This window comes from Buteo buteo, chromosome 11, assembly GCF_964188355.1.
Source record: "Buteo buteo chromosome 11, bButBut1.hap1.1, whole genome shotgun sequence".
NCBI classification, from domain to species: Eukaryota; Metazoa; Chordata; class Aves; order Accipitriformes; family Accipitridae; genus Buteo; species Buteo buteo.
The window spans coordinates 31,101,753-31,124,435 of NC_134181.1; the positions used below are offsets into that span (position 1 = coordinate 31,101,753).

Below are 22,683 nucleotides of genomic sequence, written 5' to 3' on the forward strand. Positions count from 1 at the left end.
AACCAGCAGAATCATTTATCTGAAGTAGTACCTGTGCTTACCTGAAATAACTGGATGACTTTTAAAATTATTTCTTTAAGAAAGAAGTCACAACTTTTGTACAGCTGCTCAATTTAAAACTGAGCATAGCATTTTGGCCCCAACAGAAAGGACCAAATTCCCCTGGGTATAAATCCAGTAAAATTGACACATTTACCTCCTGGCTGAATTTGGCCCAACATGCCTAGAACATCCTTTGGGATTGTTCAATTCAAAATATTGCACTAATCCAATCTCCTGCAGTTGCCAAATACTGTAATGGTTGGTGTCAGTATGTGGCATTTTTTTGACACAAGCTTGGTCTCTTGTTAATAGAGTATTTCATTGGTTTCTTACCTTTCTCCAGGTCTATGAGCTTTTGGTTTAACTCTGAAAAGCTTGAGAACAAACTGTGCTCTCAGTATGTCAAAATATCTTGCTCAAGTCAGAGAAAAAATTTTTTTTACTACCCTCAGTTTAGTGTCTACTGTGAAGATGATTCTCAAAGCTCAAGAAAAGCATATAATGTTTAAAACAAAATATTTGTTAACTAAGGATTTCCTGGATTTTTATGCTTTCTTATTTATACTATGTCCTGGACCTTGTGAAATCATTGTTTAACTTCCAGTATTATTTATGGAAGCCAGCCTGTTGCTGTTTCCAGATCTTAGAGAAATTTCTGTTTGCAGTTTCAGCACCAGGTGCATAGTCCTGGCTTAAATTAACCAACTAAAAAGTAACATACAGGAAGTATTTAACCCTCTCACACCCAGTCTGCATCTTCACAGGTAGGATCTTTTTCTACCTCTAAGCTATCTCATTAGAGTCGGGCTCCCGAGTCCTGAAAGCTTATCTTCTGTGACAATTTAGAATTTGGAACTGCACAGCCTTTTCAGTGCAGCAGAGGTGAATACTAGTTTTGGAGCATTCCATTGTGCACAGAGAGGGATTTGAAATATTACCCTCTCAGTTATCAATACAAAAGACTGGATGCCTAAGCATGGAAATACATTTTAGGAAATTAACAATTTTTATAAGGCTTTGCATGTTGCCACTATTGATCAAAACTCTTCAATCCACAATAGAAAGAAGTAGACAAGGCACAATGATTTAGCACACTGGATCCAACTTCTGTGCTGTTGGTGAGACTACTCCGACTTACAACCATGGTGAAAAAATCAGCTTAAAGTGTAACCCTCCTCAGCATATGGGCCCTGGATTTGCATGCTGTAGCGTTATGTGCTACCATTCACAGCTGCATAAACTAAGTGCAAAGTAGTTTTAAAATGTTAGCAAATCAGAAATCAACATTTTACATTCATTTTGCATAAGTAGAAATGACCATGCATATGGAACAAGGCAATACAGAATCAGATCGATGAAGTTTAGGTGACCGCTGTCTAAGCAAGGTTGTTAACGGTTGCACAATATGGAGTATTAATGAATAGAAAAGGATGAGAGAGAGCAATAATAAGTACTTTATCTAAAACTCTGTTCAGGTGCTCCCTTACCTTACAGTCCTCTTGTCTGACACCTATAGCTTTATGTCACATGACAGACACGGCATCATTGCTTAGGCTTCAACATCACACCAACATCAGTTATAGCCACTCAGGAGTCTCCTAGGATGACAGATAAAGGTTACAATCTGATGATGACCCATCTGGATGTTAGTACAATGGAACATCATCGTTTTCAAATGCTTTTTTGAAAACCTGGGGAAGTACATCCCAAAAGTCTTTATTTAAAAGAGAAAGTATTAAGACTGCAAAATCAAGCATGCACTGAAATTAGAAAATTTCAGGGTTAGAAAAAGAAGCCAGGAATCATGTAATTAAAGATTACTTTAGGGCATATACGTGGAAAGGCAACCTTTATTCTGGCATTTTCTAACTTCAGTGTGCTTGCAAATTATTCATATTTTGGCAAAGATTGTATATATGTAAAATGTATATATTATATATAGAACTGAATTAATCTCTGATATATTTTTGCTTCATAAATACAGTTTCCTGTTTCCATGCTAGAATCTACAGCATTAACATATTCAGATGCTAGTTGCAGGATTTATTCGCTTCTTGATAATCCAAAGGCTGAGCCTGGGCGTGCTTAGCCTCTCCAAATTTCAGTCTTATCTAGCACTTTTTCCTAAGCCACCCAGATAAATTATCTCAATGTCCTGAAGTAAAGTGATGCTCTTGTCCAGGGGCTCTGGATTGCTCCAATATTTTTTTTTTCTTCATCTGCCACACAATTATGAGCTCAAGCATTAAGACTGATGAACAGAAAATTTTTCTATTTCACTAACTTAATTTCTCAAAAATATATAATGCTGTACCAAGAATTTCTAAATAAAAGAAGTACCTTTAAAAACACTGCTTTAGCAAGAGCGTGGCCAATTTATTTTGGTGTGCAACTAGCCACATAAAGGCCAACACAGTGAATCTGAAAATAATCTCTATGTAGAATTAGAAAAGTGGAAGAAAGACTGGAGAAGGAGACCCACTAATTCATCTTCTTGCAAATCATGTAAGAATGTGACATAATCATTTGCACTTGAACAGATTATTTCGTTCTCCAGAAGAAAAAAAAAAAAAAGTTCCTATAAATTTTTCCCATAAATTTTTGAAAAATCCTTTGAGCTAATAAATTACAAAAGAAAAAAGAACATATTTAACTTTTATTGCATTCAAATTTTGAATTATACACATAGTTCATTTTCATTCATGTCCTCTTTCAGTAATATAAATGTTCTGCAAAAGCAGCGAAACTGCTTTTTGTTGCTCTGTTACTGTTCATTACCTCAAAGCCCTTTAAGTGGAAGTAAGTTTCTCTGTGTATTACACAAACACTTCAGTCCCATTTAATTCAGTGAAAACTGAGGCACACAGTCAAGCATTGAGGCTTCTGTTAAACCTGAGAGCAAAGCACAGAGCCTTCAGTATTCCATCTGCACACCCATTCCTTAGCCTTCTTCCTCCTTTCTTCTTTCCTGCATATGCATGCTTTCAGAACAACAACAACAAAAAGGTAGGCAATGCACTAAGCATCCTCTGACATGCTTAGAGAACTAATGTGTCCACAGACCACAGAAATCATATATTCAAGATGCCAAGAACACTAAACATGTTAGGATCAGGAAATCCTGATTTCCTCCATTGAGAGGTTAATGAAAGATAATTGTGTACATTTGCTGTTTGTTACTCAAATATCACTTCCTTATGACAATATGCATTACTTAATCTGCAAAGGTCAATGAACTACTCTTTAGTTCCTTCCAAATGCCTGTGCAATGAACTTTGCCATTTTTAATATAGATTTCTCAGCAACGAACTGGTGGTACAGGTTTGAAGCTTAGAATGCCTCTCAACCTGAAAATACCTTTCATCACAATGTATTTCTAACGCTACCCATATAGCTTTATAACTGTCAGACCTAAGCAGAGACTTCCCTGTAGTGTTCATTCACAATTTGCACAGAACCTAGCACAAGCTAAGCACATAAGGAGTTCAGTTATTGATTTTTTGAATCCTTTTGCAATATAAACGATTAGCCAATGTATTGAACCTGAACACAAATGCAGAAATTTAGGAAAACTGAGATATGCTATCAATCACCTGAAGTGTGACAATGGTTAATAGCAGTTTGGATGACCAACTTACTCTGCATTGTCAGTTGCATCACTTAAAAAAAGAGGACCTAAGGTGGAAATGTTGCAGGTCAACAGCTTGTCAAAACTGCATAAATGCATAGAGAATGGTATGAAGCAAGCCAGTCCTAATCCTGTGAGCTAAGCTACACAGCTGCTGACTCCCCTTTTCACCCATGTGGTGCTCCACTGAAACCAGGCATGTTTGTATGGATACTCACACAGCCTTCAGGTTTGGGGGCTATATTCTGAACCGGTGCAGATAGTTTGAATAGCAGTAGAAATCTCCATGCAGAAGCAGGACAGCAGGGTTTAACTTAGCAGGTAGTGGAATGCACAAGCACAGCACAGAGACAAGACTGGGGAATTAGGCTGCTGGCAAGTAGCAGCTGAAAGCTGATTGAATACAACAGATTGGGCTTTCATACTGGACAGACAGGCAGCAGCTATTTAAATGGAGTATTAACAGTTTTGCTCTTAATTATTTCCAAACCCTCCAGCTAATGCAAACTCAGTATGACATGTATTTTGGCCTCAATTAATTTTTTGCTGCTTCTGTATGAATCCAGTTAAAAGAAAGCTGAATGGTTTGTTGAGAATTTCTGCCTATTTAAAATCATCCTTGTAAGTGCTTGGCTTCTTTCTTCAAACAGCTGTCATGTAAGTAACTGGATATATACCTCACAAAAATGTTCACTTTCTCCATTTCAAGTGGAATTTCTTTCTGAAATGACACTGCCCTGCAAGCCAACAAATGGTCATCATTCTGGCCCAGTGGCAGGTGGAAGGCCATGAACCTCCAGAGCTAAAAGTGGAAACTTTATATCTTCATAAAAGGGAGATTCCTATCTTGCCAGTTAGGTATCATTTACTTTTTGGTCTGGGAGGATCTGAGATTGTGGCATTTCTATGTATAGTACAGCTTTTTCTAGAATTTTCTCAAAGGATATTACTTAGAAGTTTTATGTCAGGTACTTACATATTTAGTCACATGAAAGCCACAACAGCTGGTTTACACCTCAAAGAATAAACAATTACTAATAAAAATGTCAAACCTCTCCCAAACATCTCTGAAATAAGAGAATGACCTTCCAAAACATGTTTCAGCAGGCTGTTTTAATGCAGCTACTTCCAAAAGTGAGCACTTGAGCTTTGTTTTCATATCTGTATTTTCTATACATCCTCCTTGATACTCTCTTTGTATAAAGTACCTGGGATCTCTCATCAATACTAATTCAGTATGGATCCAGGGTAGACACACAATAGCAGTTGTGACAAATGGGATAGAATGTACTGTATGACATTTATTCAGCTTATGAGAGGACAGACACATAAAGATTCTAGCAGCATCAAGTAAAAAAGGTTCATATGGACAACATGTTCTAGCGTAAACATTACTGACAGGCACAAAGCCAACCCATCAAAAAATCTGATACATCTTTTACTGTCATGGTGAATTTATAGCCCAAGATTTGTATACTCCCTTCATAAAAAAACCACCTTCAATGTCTGCTTTTTATTTCATCATAGGAAAAGAAGAATGTCCTCTCACCAAACTGAAGTGAGAATGAATTTAACTGAGCCTCTTTCCTAATCAGAATAATTGAATTGATTCTTCTTTGAGCCAAAACAGCTAAAAAGTAAACTACTGGTACTGCTTCGGTTTACAATGGTCTTCAGGCCTCTTTTTTGGATGATTCAGAAGGAATTAAAATGTACAGAACCGTAACAAATGACAATCTCATATATGTCAGCCAGGATCAAACAAAGGGATTAACTGGAAAGTCATGGTTTCAGGTGGCGACCACAGCTTTTCAAGCCAAAATTGTAAATGTATAGGAGATAGGGATTTAATCAAAAAGTTGGACATAGCATTTAGTAACAGTTGAGATGAGTTGCATACATCCCTAGTCACATGGAAAGATACAGGTCTTTCTCTTTCCTATCAGTCAAGATGTCTGTAAAGAATGAAGAAACATCGAAGCAATAGAAGTTGTTAATGGCTCCAGCACATCATATTCAGCACAAAATGGCTATAAAATGCCCAGTTTTAATATTTTGAGGCCTTAACAGGTGTCACAATGTAGAACCACCCTAAACTTGTCTCAACGTACAAGAATATTGAATGCTGCAAGTTTTCTTATAGATGATGAGCATCCACAGTCTTTGACAGAATAACTACCAGATTACCATGGCTCGGTAAGTGTGGACATTTTGAAAAAAGTGGTACTTGCCTTTAAAGGTCTGTCTAAGCAGCGGAGATCTTCCAGCTTTGCAGAGCAGTATGGAGTTCTGCACAGCAAATATGAATTAGCAAATCCACTTATCCCTTCCTACAGTTGTCATAAACAGGTGCTACATGAATACAGGCCAGAAACAATTCATGTCTTTACCATTCTCAATGAGATTTTCATTCATCTTTCTTCTTGGTCTTTTCTGTGACATTTGAAATGTGAAAACTCTTGTATGTGCAAGGTAATCAAGTTCACATTTGGGAATGGTACATGAACTCAACGTACTGTCCCTAGGCTCAGGCCTGAAGGAATTTCAACTGTGCAGAGATGGAATATGCAAAGACAGAAATTCGAGGAACATAGTGACATTACTAACTGTGAGAATAGATGGTCACTATTGGATTGATAAAAATAGCATGGGGAGGTAAAGGTGCCTGTAAAATGATATGATTTGGAATGATGGTGCTTCATACTCCTTTTGCACAGGTGTAAAGAGCTACACAAGCATTGTTCTAGTTCAGTGCTGCCATGAACTCCCCAAACAAAGGCAGCACCAACCAGTACAGCAGAGCCAAGCCAATGTGGGGTAGCAACAATGCTTGCTGTATTCTTTCAGTGACTGCTGTAAAATTTCTGGCTGCCACACCTAAATTATTCCTGGAATACCTGGTGCTCCTCCTCCACCTCCTGCATGGCTGATTGAAGCTACAACCTGTGTCTAATTTTGCAGCTAGTCTCAACATGTACAGTAAACAGTCCAAAGCATTCCTGGCACAGTGGAGCAGACGTGAGCAAGAATTGTCTTTTAGCATTTGCTATCCAAAAGAGACAGAATATATTTTCCAGTTATGAATTCTGGATTAAAGTTATGAACTACAGATAGACAGTTTGTACCTTTACCTTCCATTTCAGCTACAGATATGAAACAGATTCTTGAATTTGCAGTCAGAACAAGGTAGGACAATGTCTGCTAATGCTTTTGCTTTCTGTTTGCAGACACTGGAAAAGAAAATCTGTTTTCTCCATAGTGGAGCGAGTTTTAATCCAAGCTTGATTTCACTGCTCCATTGAAGGGAACATTACACAGTTGTGTCCAAAAAGCACAATTTGGCATTGCATGTTTTTCACATTTTCTGTGCTATAAACAAGAAAATCAGATTATTTCATTTTTCATTTTATTTCATCATCCTCTCATACCTCATCTTTATCTGTCTGCATATCACTATATTGTCTTTGAATGTTGTTGCTAAATGCCATTATTTTTATTGTACAAATAGGGCACAGAGAGATAAAACACTTATCCACATGGGCCAGTGTTAGAGTGAGAACTGAGGGTTTCTTTAATTCTAATTCACTGTTCATTAACAGAAAATGCAGAATCTTCATCTACTATCCACTTGGATTTAAAACCTTATTTTGCCCAGTTCAAAGATACTGTATTATGTCTCCAGCTGGCTTTTTCTTAGAGCTATACAGCTGGAGTACAAAAATGTTCTGAAATGTCCCAACTGAATTTCAAATGAATATCAGAAATAGACAAGGATATACATGATACATGCAGAATACGTATCTAGGGAAATCACAGAAGATCTAGTTTCCACTAGTTGGTTATACATAAATTATTTAGGCAATCTTAGTAAGCCTGTTGATTAGCTGGAGGCAAAGATATCTATTTTAGGTGTACTTAGGGTCAGGATTAACTCATGAAACTTGGATGGCATTGCCCATGAAACAGCTAGAATCATTCTAGCAACCTCATTCAAAAATTAGGTAGTTTCCTTTTTTTATCACTTCTTAATTTTTAATTTTTTTTTCCGTTTTCCTTAACAAAGAGGACAAGATTTCTGAAAATCATGTGATAAATGTCTTACAAAACTACGCTAGAAACTATTTAGGGTGACTGAAGAAGAAACAGGTCTGGGAGCCAGGAGACTATTTCTATTTCTATTTCTGGTTCTGCCACAGACTGTGTGACTATGACTTTGAACCTCAGCTCCCGTTTTTGTGAAACAGGGATGATAATACTTACTGTTCTCTCAGGGATATTGTATAATATCATTTTCATTAAGATTTATGAAATGCTTGAGATCCTTGATTAGAAGTTGCAAATGCAAATTATTAATCAAGTAACAGTAATCACACTGTCATCACTATTGCTACTATTATTATTGTTTGTTAATGTTATTAATATTAAATTATAAGTTCAATTGTTCTCATAAAAAGCCCAACCTCCACATAGCAGGAAGATCATTGTAGCTCACTTCTAGGAATAAGAATGCTGCTGGTATAGTTTCAACATGGGAGTGGAAAAGAATTCTTTAAGTTCTCCATCTGAGCAATTGTAGGTGGTAAAAATGAATATCTTTTCAATAATGCTTTGTGACATAGGAGCAGAAGCAGCTTTAAGAGCTTAGCAGGAGTTTTAAAATATGACTCAGGAGAGGTTTTCTTTTTCTAACAAAACTTGGGGGGGGGGCGGGGACGACGGGGACGACACACACCAAAAAAAACCAAAAGCATCCAGGAGTTAAACAATCTTTTAGAAATCCAGAACCTTGAAACAGAACAAGTATTGTAGGTCAGGATAATTTGAGTTCACATGCAACACCACTGACATATAAGAAATCTATGCATAAACAACAGAGAAAACCAGATCTCTCATACTGGAAGCCTCAAGCTCTGACAGATTAATTGTAAGAATTTTTGTTCTGTGAGTGACCAAAAACTACCATGTGTAATTTGGGAGGTTAAAGCCCCATCAAAAAACCTATAATTTTTGTGAAATACCTATATAGATTGTATTGAATGGTAGAAATGAGGTAAGGAAGCAGAAACATGGAAGATCAATATACCATTTATTCTACTAAAGGAAAGTGTGTTTTGATTTGGTTAGAGTCACATTAATAGAGAATGAAGACAGTCCAGCAGTTACTCTTTTTCTCCTGAACAGCCCATGTTAGGAAGCAGGTGTGAAGACCCTAAGAAAGATAGGGGAAGGTGACAGACACAGTGTAATTGCACCCATTAATTTTACCACAGAAATACTGACTTTTAAAAAACAAAACCCATGTGGATTGTGGGTTACATGGATTTCTGATGGTTCAGACTGGAAGAATTTAACTGGTAAACCAAACAGAACATTTGGTTTCAATCCCTCATTTTGTCTTATTTCATGAGAGAAAAAAATTCAACATAAAACAATTTTATATTAAATAGAATTTTGGAAAATCTGTTTAATATACCACATAACCAATAAAAGAGTTTGTTTGATGGTATATGATAATTTTATCAATGTCTGAAAACTGAAGTGTGTTACTTCACTATGTTGCTAATAACTATCTATAAGTTTGGAGGAAATCATCCATAAGAAACATAGAAAGTAACTTCAGCTTGTGTCACATCACAAAATGTCACAAGTCTAATAAAAGTGGTAGTTATGTGTCATTAGTCCCAAACAATGGCTGAAAATGAAGTAATCTCCATGACTAAGAAAAGCTTTTCAATCTTACATTATTGCTACTCACCTACATGGAGTGCATCTGGATGTCTTCCTTTCAGTCTTGAAAAGTCAGAGAGAGTGTGACTTTTCATTGTGTTTCAGTAAATACATAAAATGGCAGACATTTGTTGCATGGTGGAACTGTTCATGGTACAGTACTATAACACTGAAAAAAAGGAAATATATATTTTATGCCACCTTGATTACATCTTCTGAGAGGGTCAAGAGATGAAAAAAAGAAAAAAATAGTTTTAAAAACAAGTAATTCAGATGATTCGCTTTAACCAAAGAGTCTTACTGTACAAAGCCTAAGTAAATAGAAGGTGAAAAGATAAAAAAATGGCATTACTGAGCTACGTTCTGGTTGTCATTGCTGCTCTCAGATGAATATAAACATCAACATGTACAGACCAATAAAAACATATGAAAAGTGTTGCTGTTTACGGACTTTTCTTGGACATTCTTTACTTCATCCATCCTATCACAGACAGGATCATGTGAAGCACTGTGGATGAGTACAATCCACTCTGTTTTGCTTTCAGTGTACAACACTTTGGTTCCATCCCCATAAATACATATGAAGCAGGAAAAGAATTTGAATTGATAGTGCCCCTAGAGAGGGATAAAATAGTACTATTAATCTACAGTAATTATTGCCCTACCTTGTAGCTGGTAGTTTCTAGGACTTGTCATTAGCCTGCTAAGTACCAGGCTAGCTCACCTGAACCTGACTAATATAAACCAGCATGCATTACATGTTGAAGAGTGCAAGGTAAACTCTAAATGTCCTCTTAGCATTTCTGGTTCTAACATACTTAATAATCACAAAAAAGAAACTATCCAAAATAATTACCTGAAGTTTTAACATTGTAAGAAATGAGGCTGTGTTGTGTGTTTATGTGTCCAACTTCAAATTGTTACTGTTCTCTTGACCAATATCTTCAAAACTGAAGCAACTTCTTTGCTCAGGAAGTGGTGGCCCATGTCCTATAGCAAAGTAATTCAACTTTCATTGCACTATTAAATTCTACAGGTAAGTACTATATACTATGATCACAGCTATGACATCCCAATTAGCCATCAACCTGTTACAGATATAAAATGTAGGGCAATTTTATAACACCTTAAAAACAACAAACTCTGCCATTTTATAAATATTGTGCCAGACCACACAGCCCCCTACAAGCTTGTTAGTATCCTTTCTAGAGAGAGCAAAATTGAGACCCAGAAGCACACAAGGGATATTTACACAGGAACAAATGGCAGCTAGCTGCCAAATTAATCAGAATTAGACCTTAATTAGATGGAAAATTGAGGTCAGGATGAGATAAGAATTCAAATCTCGTGGGCACCAACCAGTGCTTTATTTCTAAAGTTGTTGTGCATTTTTAAGATAGCAGTCAAGCTGATTTCCCTTTAAGAGAAATGACTTGGCCATCACATAAGGATAAATTATTTTTTCAGATATGCATGATGGATCTTGGTTCTGATGTAATGTTGCTCTCTCCCATACTTCTAGATCTCCTATTGATGTCAGCATGGGATAGGCAGAAAGATTTTTCCAAACAAGGAAATGGAGATTATTGTGGCAAATACCCTAATGGAGTCTTCAGTGACAAACCAAGTGACTATCAGTAGGATACAGAAATAAAAGAAGAAATCTACCAAGCCAAACTGTGATCTCTTATAGTTACTGAGATCAGAATCTGTCTCACTGCCTCTTTTACACTACCAAAGCAGCAAGCAGCTGCTTTGTGCAGGAACAGTGATCCAGTTCTAGAAATCTCCCAGCAGCAACACTATCCTTTGTATTCACAGTCTCTCGGTCTCAGTGGAAGTCAAATTCTACCTGCTGCTGATACAGGAACACATATTGCCTAGGAATAAAAATGATTCAGAACAAACTCAGATTATCTTAATTATCAAAATTCAAACTCATATTTTAACACTGATTTTTCTACTGGGTTTGTGTAACTGTTTCATCTCAGTATTTTTTGCATTTTGCTGTTTAATCTATAAGCTTCTTAAAGGGGGAGAGGGGAAAAAAACCCCCTTGACATAATACCATGAAATCAAAGAGCAAGCTGACTGGAAAAAACAGTTGCTATATTTAAACTGCATTATCCTATGACAGAACTGCAGTTTTAAAACCTTTCCACTTTGATACAGCACTTTTGCAGTATTTTAATATGTCTTAGTAGATTTCAAGTGGCTGAAACATTTTAATAACCGCAATTTAAGAGGAATAAAATAGTACCGTAGGAGGAAGAAACAATGCCCCCATTTGTCACTCATGAAGACTTGTATTTTAAATCAGCTGGGGTAATAAGAGCAATGAGTTTGGTGGTCTCAACCTAAGCCCCATTAGGCAATTAGCCAGTCTGCAAAAATCATGACATAATTTGGCACAGTTAAGGAGAATATTATACTTTTGTCTATGACCACTGAAAGAGATCCAGGCCTGAAATAGGAAGGCTACTGCAGGTCAGCATTCAGGTGTATTGGCTCAACAAACTGGCATTTTGTGTAGTGCCCTTCTGTGCTGCATTTAGCTCCAGTAAAATCTATTAATCTTCTTTGAAAATTGAGCTACAAAACATATGGTTTTGTGTACAGCAAGAGACACTTCACATTATGACCAGTAACTCTACTGTGAATCTGCTTTGCAGCAATAGGGGTGACTTAATGTTATTGCAATTTGAAGGAAAGCATCCTGCAGTCTTCTCTCAGGCCAAATTCCCATTAACTTCAATTAGTAAGCATTACAGGAACTGTTTTAATTCTGCTGCCTGACATGTTGGCTGCTTCTTCTAATATATTACAGTGAAAAAAAGATGGTAAGCCAAATGTATGAATGGTATACTTCCATTATGTGAATGGAATTTCATCAAGGCCAAAGCTGGCCCATTTTGTTGTGTTTCTTTCCAAGGTACCACTCTAAGGTGTTCCACTCTAAAAACAAACTGCAACTTCACTTTGCAGCAGCAAAATAAATTGTTTTCCTTCTTCCTTAAAGATGGAGAATGTAAAGCTATCTGAACCTCCTGGAAGTATTAATCACCTGGAAGCTTTCACTGGCTTGCGTTGCTTAAGGCAGAGCTGAGGTGCCATCATTCTGATTTGGGTCAAGATAACCATCTTCTCTGAGAGACAAGACAAATTTCATAGGCAACCTTATGAATCCTTGTATAGCAATGGGAAATAACACTGATTTCAATACACAATTCTAAATTTGTATGATATCAAGTGATGCCCAAATTAGCAGGTACTGCTTCTGCTGCATTAGCTACATGGATATTTGTAGTTCATTCTGCACTATGCTGTCTAGACCAAGCATTGTATCTGCAAATGTTTTTCAACTGTGCAGCTCTCAGAAGATCTTTAATGATTTGGAGGGTATCACCTGCAAAGAAATCCTCACTGGTCAGCTAGCATTGGTCTTGCACATCTGTGGAAAGACAGGGAAGCAACTGTGAAGGAAATGCAGATTTTATCCTGCTCTGGAAGACAAAGACCTGTAGAACACTCCTTAATTCAGTCATTCTTCTCTCAAAATTCACTGAGCCATAACAGAACACAGGACAGAAATAAACACAGGCAGAGGACTATGCTTTCAGGTTCTTTCCAGATTTTATGTAGGGTCTATGTTCAAAAGATGGAAAAAAGGAGGAAGAATCAAGTCCTCTATTCTTAATGGATGAGACAGAAACAACGGAAGTGGAGTTGTCAAACAGTAGCTGAACTAGTGAAGCCCAGAGAATGCCAAGAGTTCCCCAGGATTCACTAGAACGCAAAGTCTGTTCGCTTTCCTAGCAGCATTTCTGCCTGTTAACAAGTTAGACTGAAAGGACACCGTATCTACTTTATTATACACTCTGCCAAGCTCTAATTGCCCATGCCATGGTTCTGGTACGCTTAAAATAATTTTCCATAAGCCTTTTTGGAAACAGGCACAAAAAGGAAACCACCAATGAAATACAAAGCATATCACAGGGAGAAATAATATGAAATATGACCCCGGGTTCTTTCTAATACCAGTTTATTTTAAAAATTGCTACTGATGCTTAATTGCACTGCTCTTTTACAACATTTAAAAGTAATAGTTAAAAATAGTAAGAAAATAAAATGCAGGACTTTCAAGTCCTTTACAGGTGCTCTTGTATATGAAGGCTAGTAAAATATGCTCGTGTGTAAAAACATTGCTGTGGTAAATGTATTTTTACAAAAAGCTTACATATAAAGCAGGCTGTGTTAACGCGGTAGAACGGAAGGAACTACTCATATAGACGTACTCCGCTGTTAGTGAAATATGTTAATTCAAGTAGCTGGCATTATTCTGTATATGATTGTGGAAATTAGATATTTTTTCATGTTGCATATGCACATAATATGGGGACTGACAGAGTGTATCATGCAGAGGTGTCTGAAGACAGAGGTGCATACGTACACGCTTGTGTGTTAGAGGATGCTGAAAACTTTGGTGTGGGTTAGGTGGGCCTGTGACAAGCATCGATCAGTGGTTTTGTTGGCATTGAGTGCATATTTTCGAAGACATACTGTTTTGTAAGAGTATTAATTTTGGATGTATGTGCACCTTGTAACCAGTTATGTTTTGGGGATGATGGGATCATGTGTTCATGCAGTATCAAGAAAAGTATTAAAACCAGGTAAGAAACTTTCAGTAAACTATATAAACCTGTCATGTTGACATTCTGTACCTCTTTAACAGCTAGGGTATGTCTATATACATGCAGCGTGAGGTAGTGGTATGAGAAGCAACATAACTGTCTTCAAGCAACATTTGGCCATGCTGATTAATCCTGCTGATAAGCAAGACAAAATTAATACAGGCAACACCTGGAATAAGTCATTGTTACACCTGAACTAGATCATCAGAGATCTAACTCGTGAATTTTTATTCAGAACTGCCCTGTCAAGTGTAGGCATGCTGTCAAGTTATCCTTATCTGGACATTGGCTAGTTACAGAGGAGTCTCTTTGAGGGAGGTTGTACTTTTGCTAGAAAGCATATAGGGCCACACATACCCTAGAACATTTTAAGTTTATATTGGCTGCCCTCTCTCCTTACTCCTTTGCTAATACAGAGGTAAGACTAAGATATTTTCCCTCTAGATCAGACATACAGTTTCTTATAACGTGGTACTTGTGGGTGGTTTGTAAGTGATGGATATGCAAATTGTATGTAGGATCACATTTATGTAACCCAGCACACACGTAGAGTTCAGCTTTTATATTTGCACAGGCATATACAAGAACATTGCTTGGCACCAAGTGCTTTCAAGGGAAGGTGTTTATATTGCGTACTGAATTGCTTGCTATGTGTCACGCAGGTATTGCAGGTGTCATTAATGTCAGTTAGCGCTGCTCTCTGTTTGTATTGTGTTCATTGAAGTTTCTGTGAATTATTGCGTGGGACGGCTAAATCAGTCAGTTTCTGTGTTCTATATTGGTTTGCGAGTCTGTTTCAGTTACCGAGATACTGTGCTGAGGAAAGCTGGTATCTCACACCACACACGCTGCTGAAATCACACTGTGCAGTTTATACCTCCTTACGTTATCGCTGTGCAAGCCAGGGCTGAGTGAGTGTGTGTGTCACTGTTATGCCGGCGGGGCAGCGTGTGATGGCTGCAACGGGAATGAAGGAAGTTGTGCAAAAGACATTGCTCAGTGTCAGCGCAGGCCTCGCCAGAGGAGGGGCAGGACCTCTGGGGAATGAACCCCCTCAGCGCTAGCACGGAGGCACGCAGCCCTCACCTCTCTCTCTCACCTCCGGCGCACTCATGACTGGATGAGGCTCCTGCCACGACAGAGGTGGGGGCAGCCCCACGCCCCCCCTTTGGCTGGATGAGGCTCCTCTCACGTCAGAAGCGAGGGGAGCTCCCACAGGCAGGCTGACGCTCCTGTCACGACATGCGCCGGGGCAGCTCCGCGCCAACCCCCCCCTCCCCTCACCAGCGCCGAGACGCCTATCGCGACAGCGCGCGCCCCGGGAGGCGGGCAGCTCCCCTCAGCCGGCGCGCGCTACCGCCAGGGCAGCCCCGCTCCCCCCCTCAGCCACCACCAGGCGCGGGTTGAGGCCGGGACAGAGGGCGGCCGCGGCGGTTCACGCCGGGGCAGGGGCGGGGGGGGATGGGGGGGGGCGGGAAAGCGGACACCCCACCTGCGGGGCCTCTCCCACTGCGGAGCGGAAGCGCTCCCGCCGCCGCATGAGGCCTGCATCACCCGCCTCCGCCTCCTCCTCCTCCGCCTCCTCCGAGCCGAGGGCGGGCGAGCGAGCGACCGCGCTGCGCAGGGCCGCGCCAGGCGCCGCTGCCACCGCCTCAGCGCCGCGGGCGGGGCCGCGCCTTCCCCCCGCCCCGCGCCGCGCGCCCCGCCAATGAGCGGCGTCCACATGCCGCGGCGGCGAGAGGGGCCCGGGCGGCCCAGCTCCCATAAGTTACATTAGAGCAGCCGCCGCCGGTGCGCGACCGGAGCGAGCGGGAGGCAGCGGCGAGGCCGGGCGCGGGGGGGCGAGCGAGCGAGCGAGCGAGGCCAAGCCGTGACGGCGACAGCGGCCTGGGCCGGCGAGGGGGGGGGATCGGGCTGCTAAAGGGAGGGGGCCGATTCCGACCCTTCCCGGCGGAGGCGAGGCGGGCAGCGGGGCAACTGCGCCTTTTTCTCCCCCCCCCCCCGCCTCTGGAGGCGAGCGGGGTGAGGCGTGCCGTTATCGCCCTCCGCGGGGGCGGCTCGGAGCCTGAGGAGACGAACGGAGAGGCCGCTCGGCCACCTGGACGCGGCCCATCCCCACGCAGGCACCCGCAGCCGGTGCCGCCGAGCCCCCCGCACGCCCTCCCGCGTCCCTAAGGCGACAGCGGCCCCGGGGGCCCGCGCCTCTCTCCTCCCTCTCTTCAGCTGCCCGCCCCGGGCCGGGGGGGCGTCTGAAGCCCGGCTCATCCCTGCCGGAGAGGCGGCTCGGCTCCCTCGGCGGGCGTGTGGGGTGGGAGGGGGGCGGGGGCTTTTTTTTTTTTTTTTTCCCGACGGCTTTCCCTTCTTTTTTTCTAAAAAATTTTTAATTTCTCTCTTTGTCCTCCTCTCCTGCCTCCTTCGGGAAGAGTGAGGCGCTGAGGTGGGCTCGGGGGCTCCTCTCTGTTGCGGGAGGGGGTCTATGGTGATAGGACGGGGGCGGTGGGGGAAAGAGCGAGGGGCTGAGGAGGGGGCTCGCCGCCGCGCCCGCCGCCGCTGAGGAGGAGGAAGAGGCGAGGCACCATTTGCTGCTCCCTGCCCCAACCATGGAGAACGCGCACACAAAGACTGTGGAGGAAGTTTTGGCTTATTTCGGCGTCAACGAAAGCACCGGGCTCAGCCTGGAGCAAGTCAAGAAGCTGAAGGAGAAATGGGGTTCCAACGGTAGGTGAACCGGCCCCACGCCGCCCGCCTCCCTTCGCCGCGGGGATGCTGTCGCTGGCACTCGTCGTCTTCCCCCCTTCTCTGCTCCCTTTTCCACCCCTTTCTCTTTTTCGCTCATCCTTCTCGGGGCCCTGTTTCAAGGCCTAACGTGTGTGTATTTGCAAAGCCGGCATCTCTTACAGGACCCGGAATAGGAGCGAGGGAGAGAAGATGGCTGACTTGAACTCCACCTCGTGGGTTTCTTTCATACCCCAAGCTCACAGGGCTGCTTTGGGAAGGAGGATGTCACCTCCGTTTCCTTTCACCTTAACGGTGGGAAATCTTCTTCCATTCTGAAATGAAGCGCTGTGGGGTGGTTTTTTTGTCCGTCTTGACCTTCATTTTTCCCTGCTTTTCAGTGCCTTTCTGTCCCTTATTTTACATTCTTCTCTCGAGTCGGGGCACAGCATTCAGCCTGTAAGGTGTTTCTTTTTTTTTTTAATCCTTATTGCTTGGCCTTCCTAGTCCCTTTTGAACTCCCATGCCGTTGTGTAAAAATGAAAAGCTATGAGAAGATTATACGGTGGGTTGGTTTTTTTTAGCTTTAACACTGCTTTTGTGCCTCTTGAATTACTAAATCTAGTTGCGGGGAGATAAAAGGGAGAGCAGAAATAAGAAAATATCCTTAAAATGGAGGAAAGAATTTGAAATATTTTGAACCAAGTTTGGTGGTTTGGTTTTTTGAAGTGAATGTGGAGGAAAACCTTTGTCAGAAATCGTTTGAAAAGCGTTTTGAGCCTTTGACCCTTTGTGTGCAGCAACAGCAGAAGTCCCACAGCTGGCTGGAGTGATGACTTGGCTGAATGATAACCCTTAGCACATTCCGGCTAACCTGTATGTGTCTTAAAATGCAAAACTACCAGCCTATTGAGATGCTCTAATGAAAAGAGCCACCTTAACGGGGCTTTCAATATGGTCAAATCCAACCCGGTTGAGTGTGCAATTCAGAAACAATATCTGGTGGATACCTTACAGTGCTCTAATGTGTTTCTTCAATGATTTCTTTTCTTTGACATGCTTCCTGGAAACATCTTTCACTGACAGAGTTACCGGCTGAGGAAGGTAAGCATGTTCATGAAATCTGCTAATTCTTGTTGACAATTCATCATTTTTTTAATATGCATAACTAAATGGCTTTGTTATATATTGCAGGAAAAACATTACTCGAGCTTGTGATTGAGCAATTTGAAGACTTACTAGTTAGAATTTTGTTACTGGCAGCTTGCATATCTTTTGTAAGTATGAATATTTTTTTTTCATAGGCTTCTGTATCACAGAATGACAGATGTTATAATGTATAGGAACTGTACATACTGAAGTTATTATTTCTCAAAAAGTAGAAGTATAAGATGCAGAGTAAATTGCTATCTCTCAAATTAGTTGCCTTGTGAAGAGGTTTCTGTGTGCTAGGAAACAAAATCTCAGGGAATCTTTCATTGCATGAGTCATGAGTACGTAACTACACTAGACGGGTATTTAAAAAGTGCTTCTCATTCAACCCAGTTTGCTTTTTTGAGGTGGGATTTCCCAATGCTTTTGTTGGCATTGAAAACTAACCTTGAGTAAGTGTTTAACTGGACATTCTTCTTGCCTTTGAGTTAATCGTTATCAAGCTCAATGTATAATCATTGGAAGACATTTTTGGATGCAATGCAGACTGTAAATAGAATTTACATGGCGAATATTCCAGTTGCCTTCCCTTCCTGATAATAGCAAGGTGACAGTTGTTGCTTTTGACAGTGACAAGAATGATGACGGCTGTGATGGCACCATTGTTGACCAAATTTGGTAACTGACCTTTGGATAGTCTAGTCATTAAATGGACATCTTGCTTTGCATACAGGATTAAAAGAACAAGAACACTTTTAACTTTTTTTCTTTTCAAAAGCATGTTTAGGCAATCTTTTTACATGATGTGTAAAGGGTATGTGTTTGCTGAAAAACTGGAAAACTGAGCAAAGGCTAAGTATAGGTGGAAGATGAAGGCTGTATGTCTTGGGGAGCTGGACAACACAAACAAAAGTGTGCAGAATATTAAACTGTTTAGGCAGGAGTAAAAGTTTATAGTAGACTTTGCCCTGGAGTTGCAATTAACTACTTTAAAAAAAAATAAATACTGCAGCTCTTGGGGGGAGTGGAAATTGTGGTGACTCTTTAGCTAAGGGCGAGCTAATTAGGATGGGCAGAGGAGAATGTACTCTGAAGCTGTTCTGTATGATGGGGGAAGGGTTGCCCTGTTTTGGCTGCTGCAGTATATACTGTGTTGCTGATCCTCCACCAAGAGAGGCTTCAGCTATAGCCACACTGACACCTTTGAAAGTGCTTTGAGTTTTGGTATGCATATACTGTTACCAGGTGAGCAATGATGGGTGGCATTGATCTTGACCGTGGAGACAAATGTGCCTTACTCACTCTTCTGTTTCCTGGGGAGGAAATTGGGCTGGCTATAGAAAATTGAATAAACAGGTCATTCAGAATCCTTTTTTTTCCTCCTCTTTCCCATTTTCCCCTCCCAGAGGGTGAAAAGGGGATGTATTTTTGTTCCTGAAAAGACAGGAGTGTTTCTCTCATCTCATGAGATAAATGACAGTACAGAAGTTTGTTAGCCTTTCATGCCAAGGTATGTTATTTGTTTTTATTATAACCAAGTAAGTGAAAAATCAAATTCACCGAACTTTAAGCTTTCATTGCTGAATCTGAGTAAGTATAATACCAGACTGACAGAGGTCGAAGAACGTACTCTGCCAAGCCCTCTTCGAAAACTTGATTAGTAACTGCGTTCTGTTTCTTTTTTCAGTATGCTTAATTTTCCTGTCTAATTAAGAGGAGACTGTAGTCTAATGGAGTGTGGGATAGATCTGGGTTCTCTGCTTCTGTGCAACTGGCATGATATATGACCTTGGGCTACTGCTCTGCCTTTTCTGTCTCCTATTTAAGAGTTACGGCTACCCACTATAAATTGATGTTAGTAGTAAAGATTTTCTCCTTTTGATGAAATTAAAAGAAAAAAATAAATATATTATAATTTTGGTACTTTAATAGTACTTCCCTTTGTGTTTGTTTCTGGCTTTTTCCTTGCTCAGAAGGTGGTCATCTGTTGTCTTTTTTTCTTAGATTTTAACATTTTTTTTGATGAAAGCATATTGGAGACTTTTGTAGTAGCTGTAAAGAACGGTTGAGTATGTTGATATAAAGACTGTATTGCTGCAAAAATTGGATGTAATTAACTTCACCTAAGTTCTGGTGTTCTTTACCAGCTGTACGTCATCAATTTAAAAAAAAATGTTGAGGATTCAGGTATGAGGGAGAGGATCTTGAGGTATATAGATTGTTGTTCTGTGTTGTGGAAGCTTTTCTGGTGATTGTGTTGTGATCATAAATCATATTAGATTCTTACTATTAGGACTGCACAGAAACAGCCATCTTTAACATTGAGATCTGCATTAGATTTTAGTGCAGAAACATCCCATCTTACATACAATATAAACTTCTGTGTTCAAAGTGCCTTTAGTGTCCTCTGCTCCCACACCCCCTGTCAGGTATGTGTCAGTAAAATAAATCAGACTAACAGCTGAATCTGTGTCACCCTAGCTGATTGTAGGGGTCACATGCTGCATGTTTGTTGGCTGTAGATACTAGGTCCTACATTCCAAGTCAGAACTGCTGTTACAGATGTGCCTAGTTAGAAAAAGCCTTAAGTATGGCTTTTGAAGAGAAACAATATGAATAATTTCTGATGGTGAGTAAATGGATCTACATAGAGGCTTGGACCTTGTCTCAGTGTTCTGTTGAATCTGTGAAGCCTATGCAGAAATAAACCTGTAGAGTGCATCTCAGCAGTTCAAGGGCCTTCATAGCCTGACTTTCTAGGTTGCAAGTAAGAGGATGTTTAATTTTCCATGAGCTGTGGCTTCTAATTCTTGCTACTTGTGTATCATGTACTGAGATCTGCAGTATTTACATACAGAACAGCTTGCTTTGCTGTATGAATGACTTTGACAAGTTGCAAGATATTAACTGTTCATCTGACGTAGAATAATTCTTTGGTAAAGTATATATGCTTTAAACAGTGATGTATGCTTAACCCTGCACTCTTACCTTTGCATCACACCTATAGTGAATTTTCTTCTATAAGATGCAGCAGACTATAAGCTCTACTAAAAACTTAAGTGTCAATACAGCATCCTAAGAGCATTCTTCCCCCCAGCCCTTTATTTCTTTGATTCCTAAGATAACTTAGAAGTGAATGTTCTGGAAATGTTTTCTAATACCGGATATCCATGTTTAGATTAAAACAATATATTGTGATTTAGTCCAGAGATTATTATAGCCTGTAAATTAGCGTGAGTATAACCTAATCTGTGTTAAAAGGTGAGCAAAGCTACTCTTGAAGGAAGTAAGATGTGCCAGTAAAAATGTTGCAGGCTTTGTCCTGAAATCACCCCAAAAGTTACCTGTTGAGGTCAGTAGCAGTGAGTATGTGGCACAAGATAAGGATTGCTGTAGAACATCACACTGACACGCTTTACCTAAACTCAGATTACTCAGTAGCACCCGAGATACCAGCTGATGGGTAGGGGTGATAAAACTGTGAGAAGTAATTGTGATTCCATTTTACTTTGTAGAAATTAACCTGTGGGTGCTATGTTTTTTTTTTCCTTACTGCTACACTAAACACAGGAATGTGTTTATTTTCAGAAATACGGAGTAGCATATCTGATGGGTGTTTAAAATCTGCTAACCCAGTAAAATTCTTAATTTTGTAGTTATATGTGTGGTCAAGATCCGTTGGGTTTTTTTTTGTTGTTTTTTTCCTCCTCTTTCCTTGGGTAGCAAATAAAAAATCTACTGAATAATGGAACTAAAATTGGGAGGTTTTTCTTTAGTATTTCCTGGTGTTCAGTATGACAAGGAACAAGTATCAGGACTAATATAATAGTTTGCATCTGCTTAATTTTAAGGTAATTCGTATTGAAAAGAGAAATTGCTAAAAGAGGGTTTTCTGAGCAGTAGTCAGTACTCTGTCCAAAATATACTAAATCTTAATTCATAGTATCCTGTGAGAAGAAAGCTCCCTTAAAAGCAGTCCATAGTTTATATGACCTGCTTTAATTAGTCCAGGGCTACTTTTTGTTAGGATGAGATCTTACTCTCCCAGTTTGCTTTTAAGTTTCCATTGTCAAAATGAAAAATAAACAAAAACCTTGTTAGGTTGCTGACAACAAACTGTTTGCTTTTCCTCTGTTAGTAGTAAGTGGGTACAGCCTGCTGGGCAACAGAATTCTATCTTGAAACTTCTATTCTTTAATTCTCTTTTTGTTACTTAATGATAAATAGTATCTGAGACAACATGCTTCCATGACTTGTCTGACAATACAGAGATACTTAACTTGTAGAAGTGCAAAAAGCTGTAAGGACACCTCTGTTCTAGCTGTTTTCTTCAGTAGTCATCTTATTGCTGGCTGACTTATGCATTGTACCTCTGCCCCCTTTTTACAAATAACCATTAAAACTAAGTGCTATTTGCCTGTCATTGTGTATTTTTTGGCTTAGTGTCCTGCAGGTCCACCCCATTAGGCTTTGATTAAAATAAGCTTCTGCAAGCCATAGCTCTAGCAGCCCTCAAGCAAATATGCTGAATGAAAGTTGTCCTTTAAGCTGCTTACGTTGGCTGTTGGTATGGGACTTTTATGTCTTGCTGTTAATTGCCCTTATATTTTCAGACTTGGATTTCTCTTGGGGCATTATCTTGCTTTTTTTTTTTGTCCTACTCTTTTAAGCTTCTTAAATACATGGTAACTTTACTTATTGACCATACTGCCTGAACAGTACATTGGA

At 40.3% G+C, this 22,683-nt stretch overlaps 2 protein-coding genes across 5 annotated transcripts in view; both read left to right on the forward strand.

Moving 5' to 3' along the window:
- Positions 1–12,516, forward strand: part of IFT81 (intraflagellar transport 81) — a 73,935-nt gene extending 61,419 nt beyond the window's left edge. The window contains exon 20 of one of the 2 annotated variants that reach the window (XM_075041348.1): positions 12,417–12,516. The gene's annotated coding sequence lies outside the window, so the exon portion shown is untranslated. Of the gene's footprint in view, positions 1–5,197; positions 5,539–12,416 lie in introns of those variants that run through there. The other variant, XM_075041347.1, reaches the window with a different exon arrangement.
- A 4,037-nt stretch (positions 12,517–16,553) lies between these two features.
- Positions 16,554–22,683, forward strand: part of ATP2A2 (ATPase sarcoplasmic/endoplasmic reticulum Ca2+ transporting 2) — a 47,677-nt gene continuing 41,547 nt past the window's right edge. For 2 of the 3 annotated variants that reach the window (XM_075041342.1, XM_075041343.1), the window contains exons 1-3: positions 16,554–16,806; positions 17,890–17,907; positions 17,998–18,080. In XM_075041342.1, coding sequence (XP_074897443.1) covers positions 16,689–16,806; positions 17,890–17,907; positions 17,998–18,080 — 219 coding nt within the window. In that variant the 5' untranslated portion in view covers positions 16,554–16,688. The remainder of the gene's footprint in view (positions 16,807–17,889; positions 17,908–17,997; positions 18,081–22,683) is intronic. The other variant, XM_075041344.1, reaches the window with a different exon arrangement.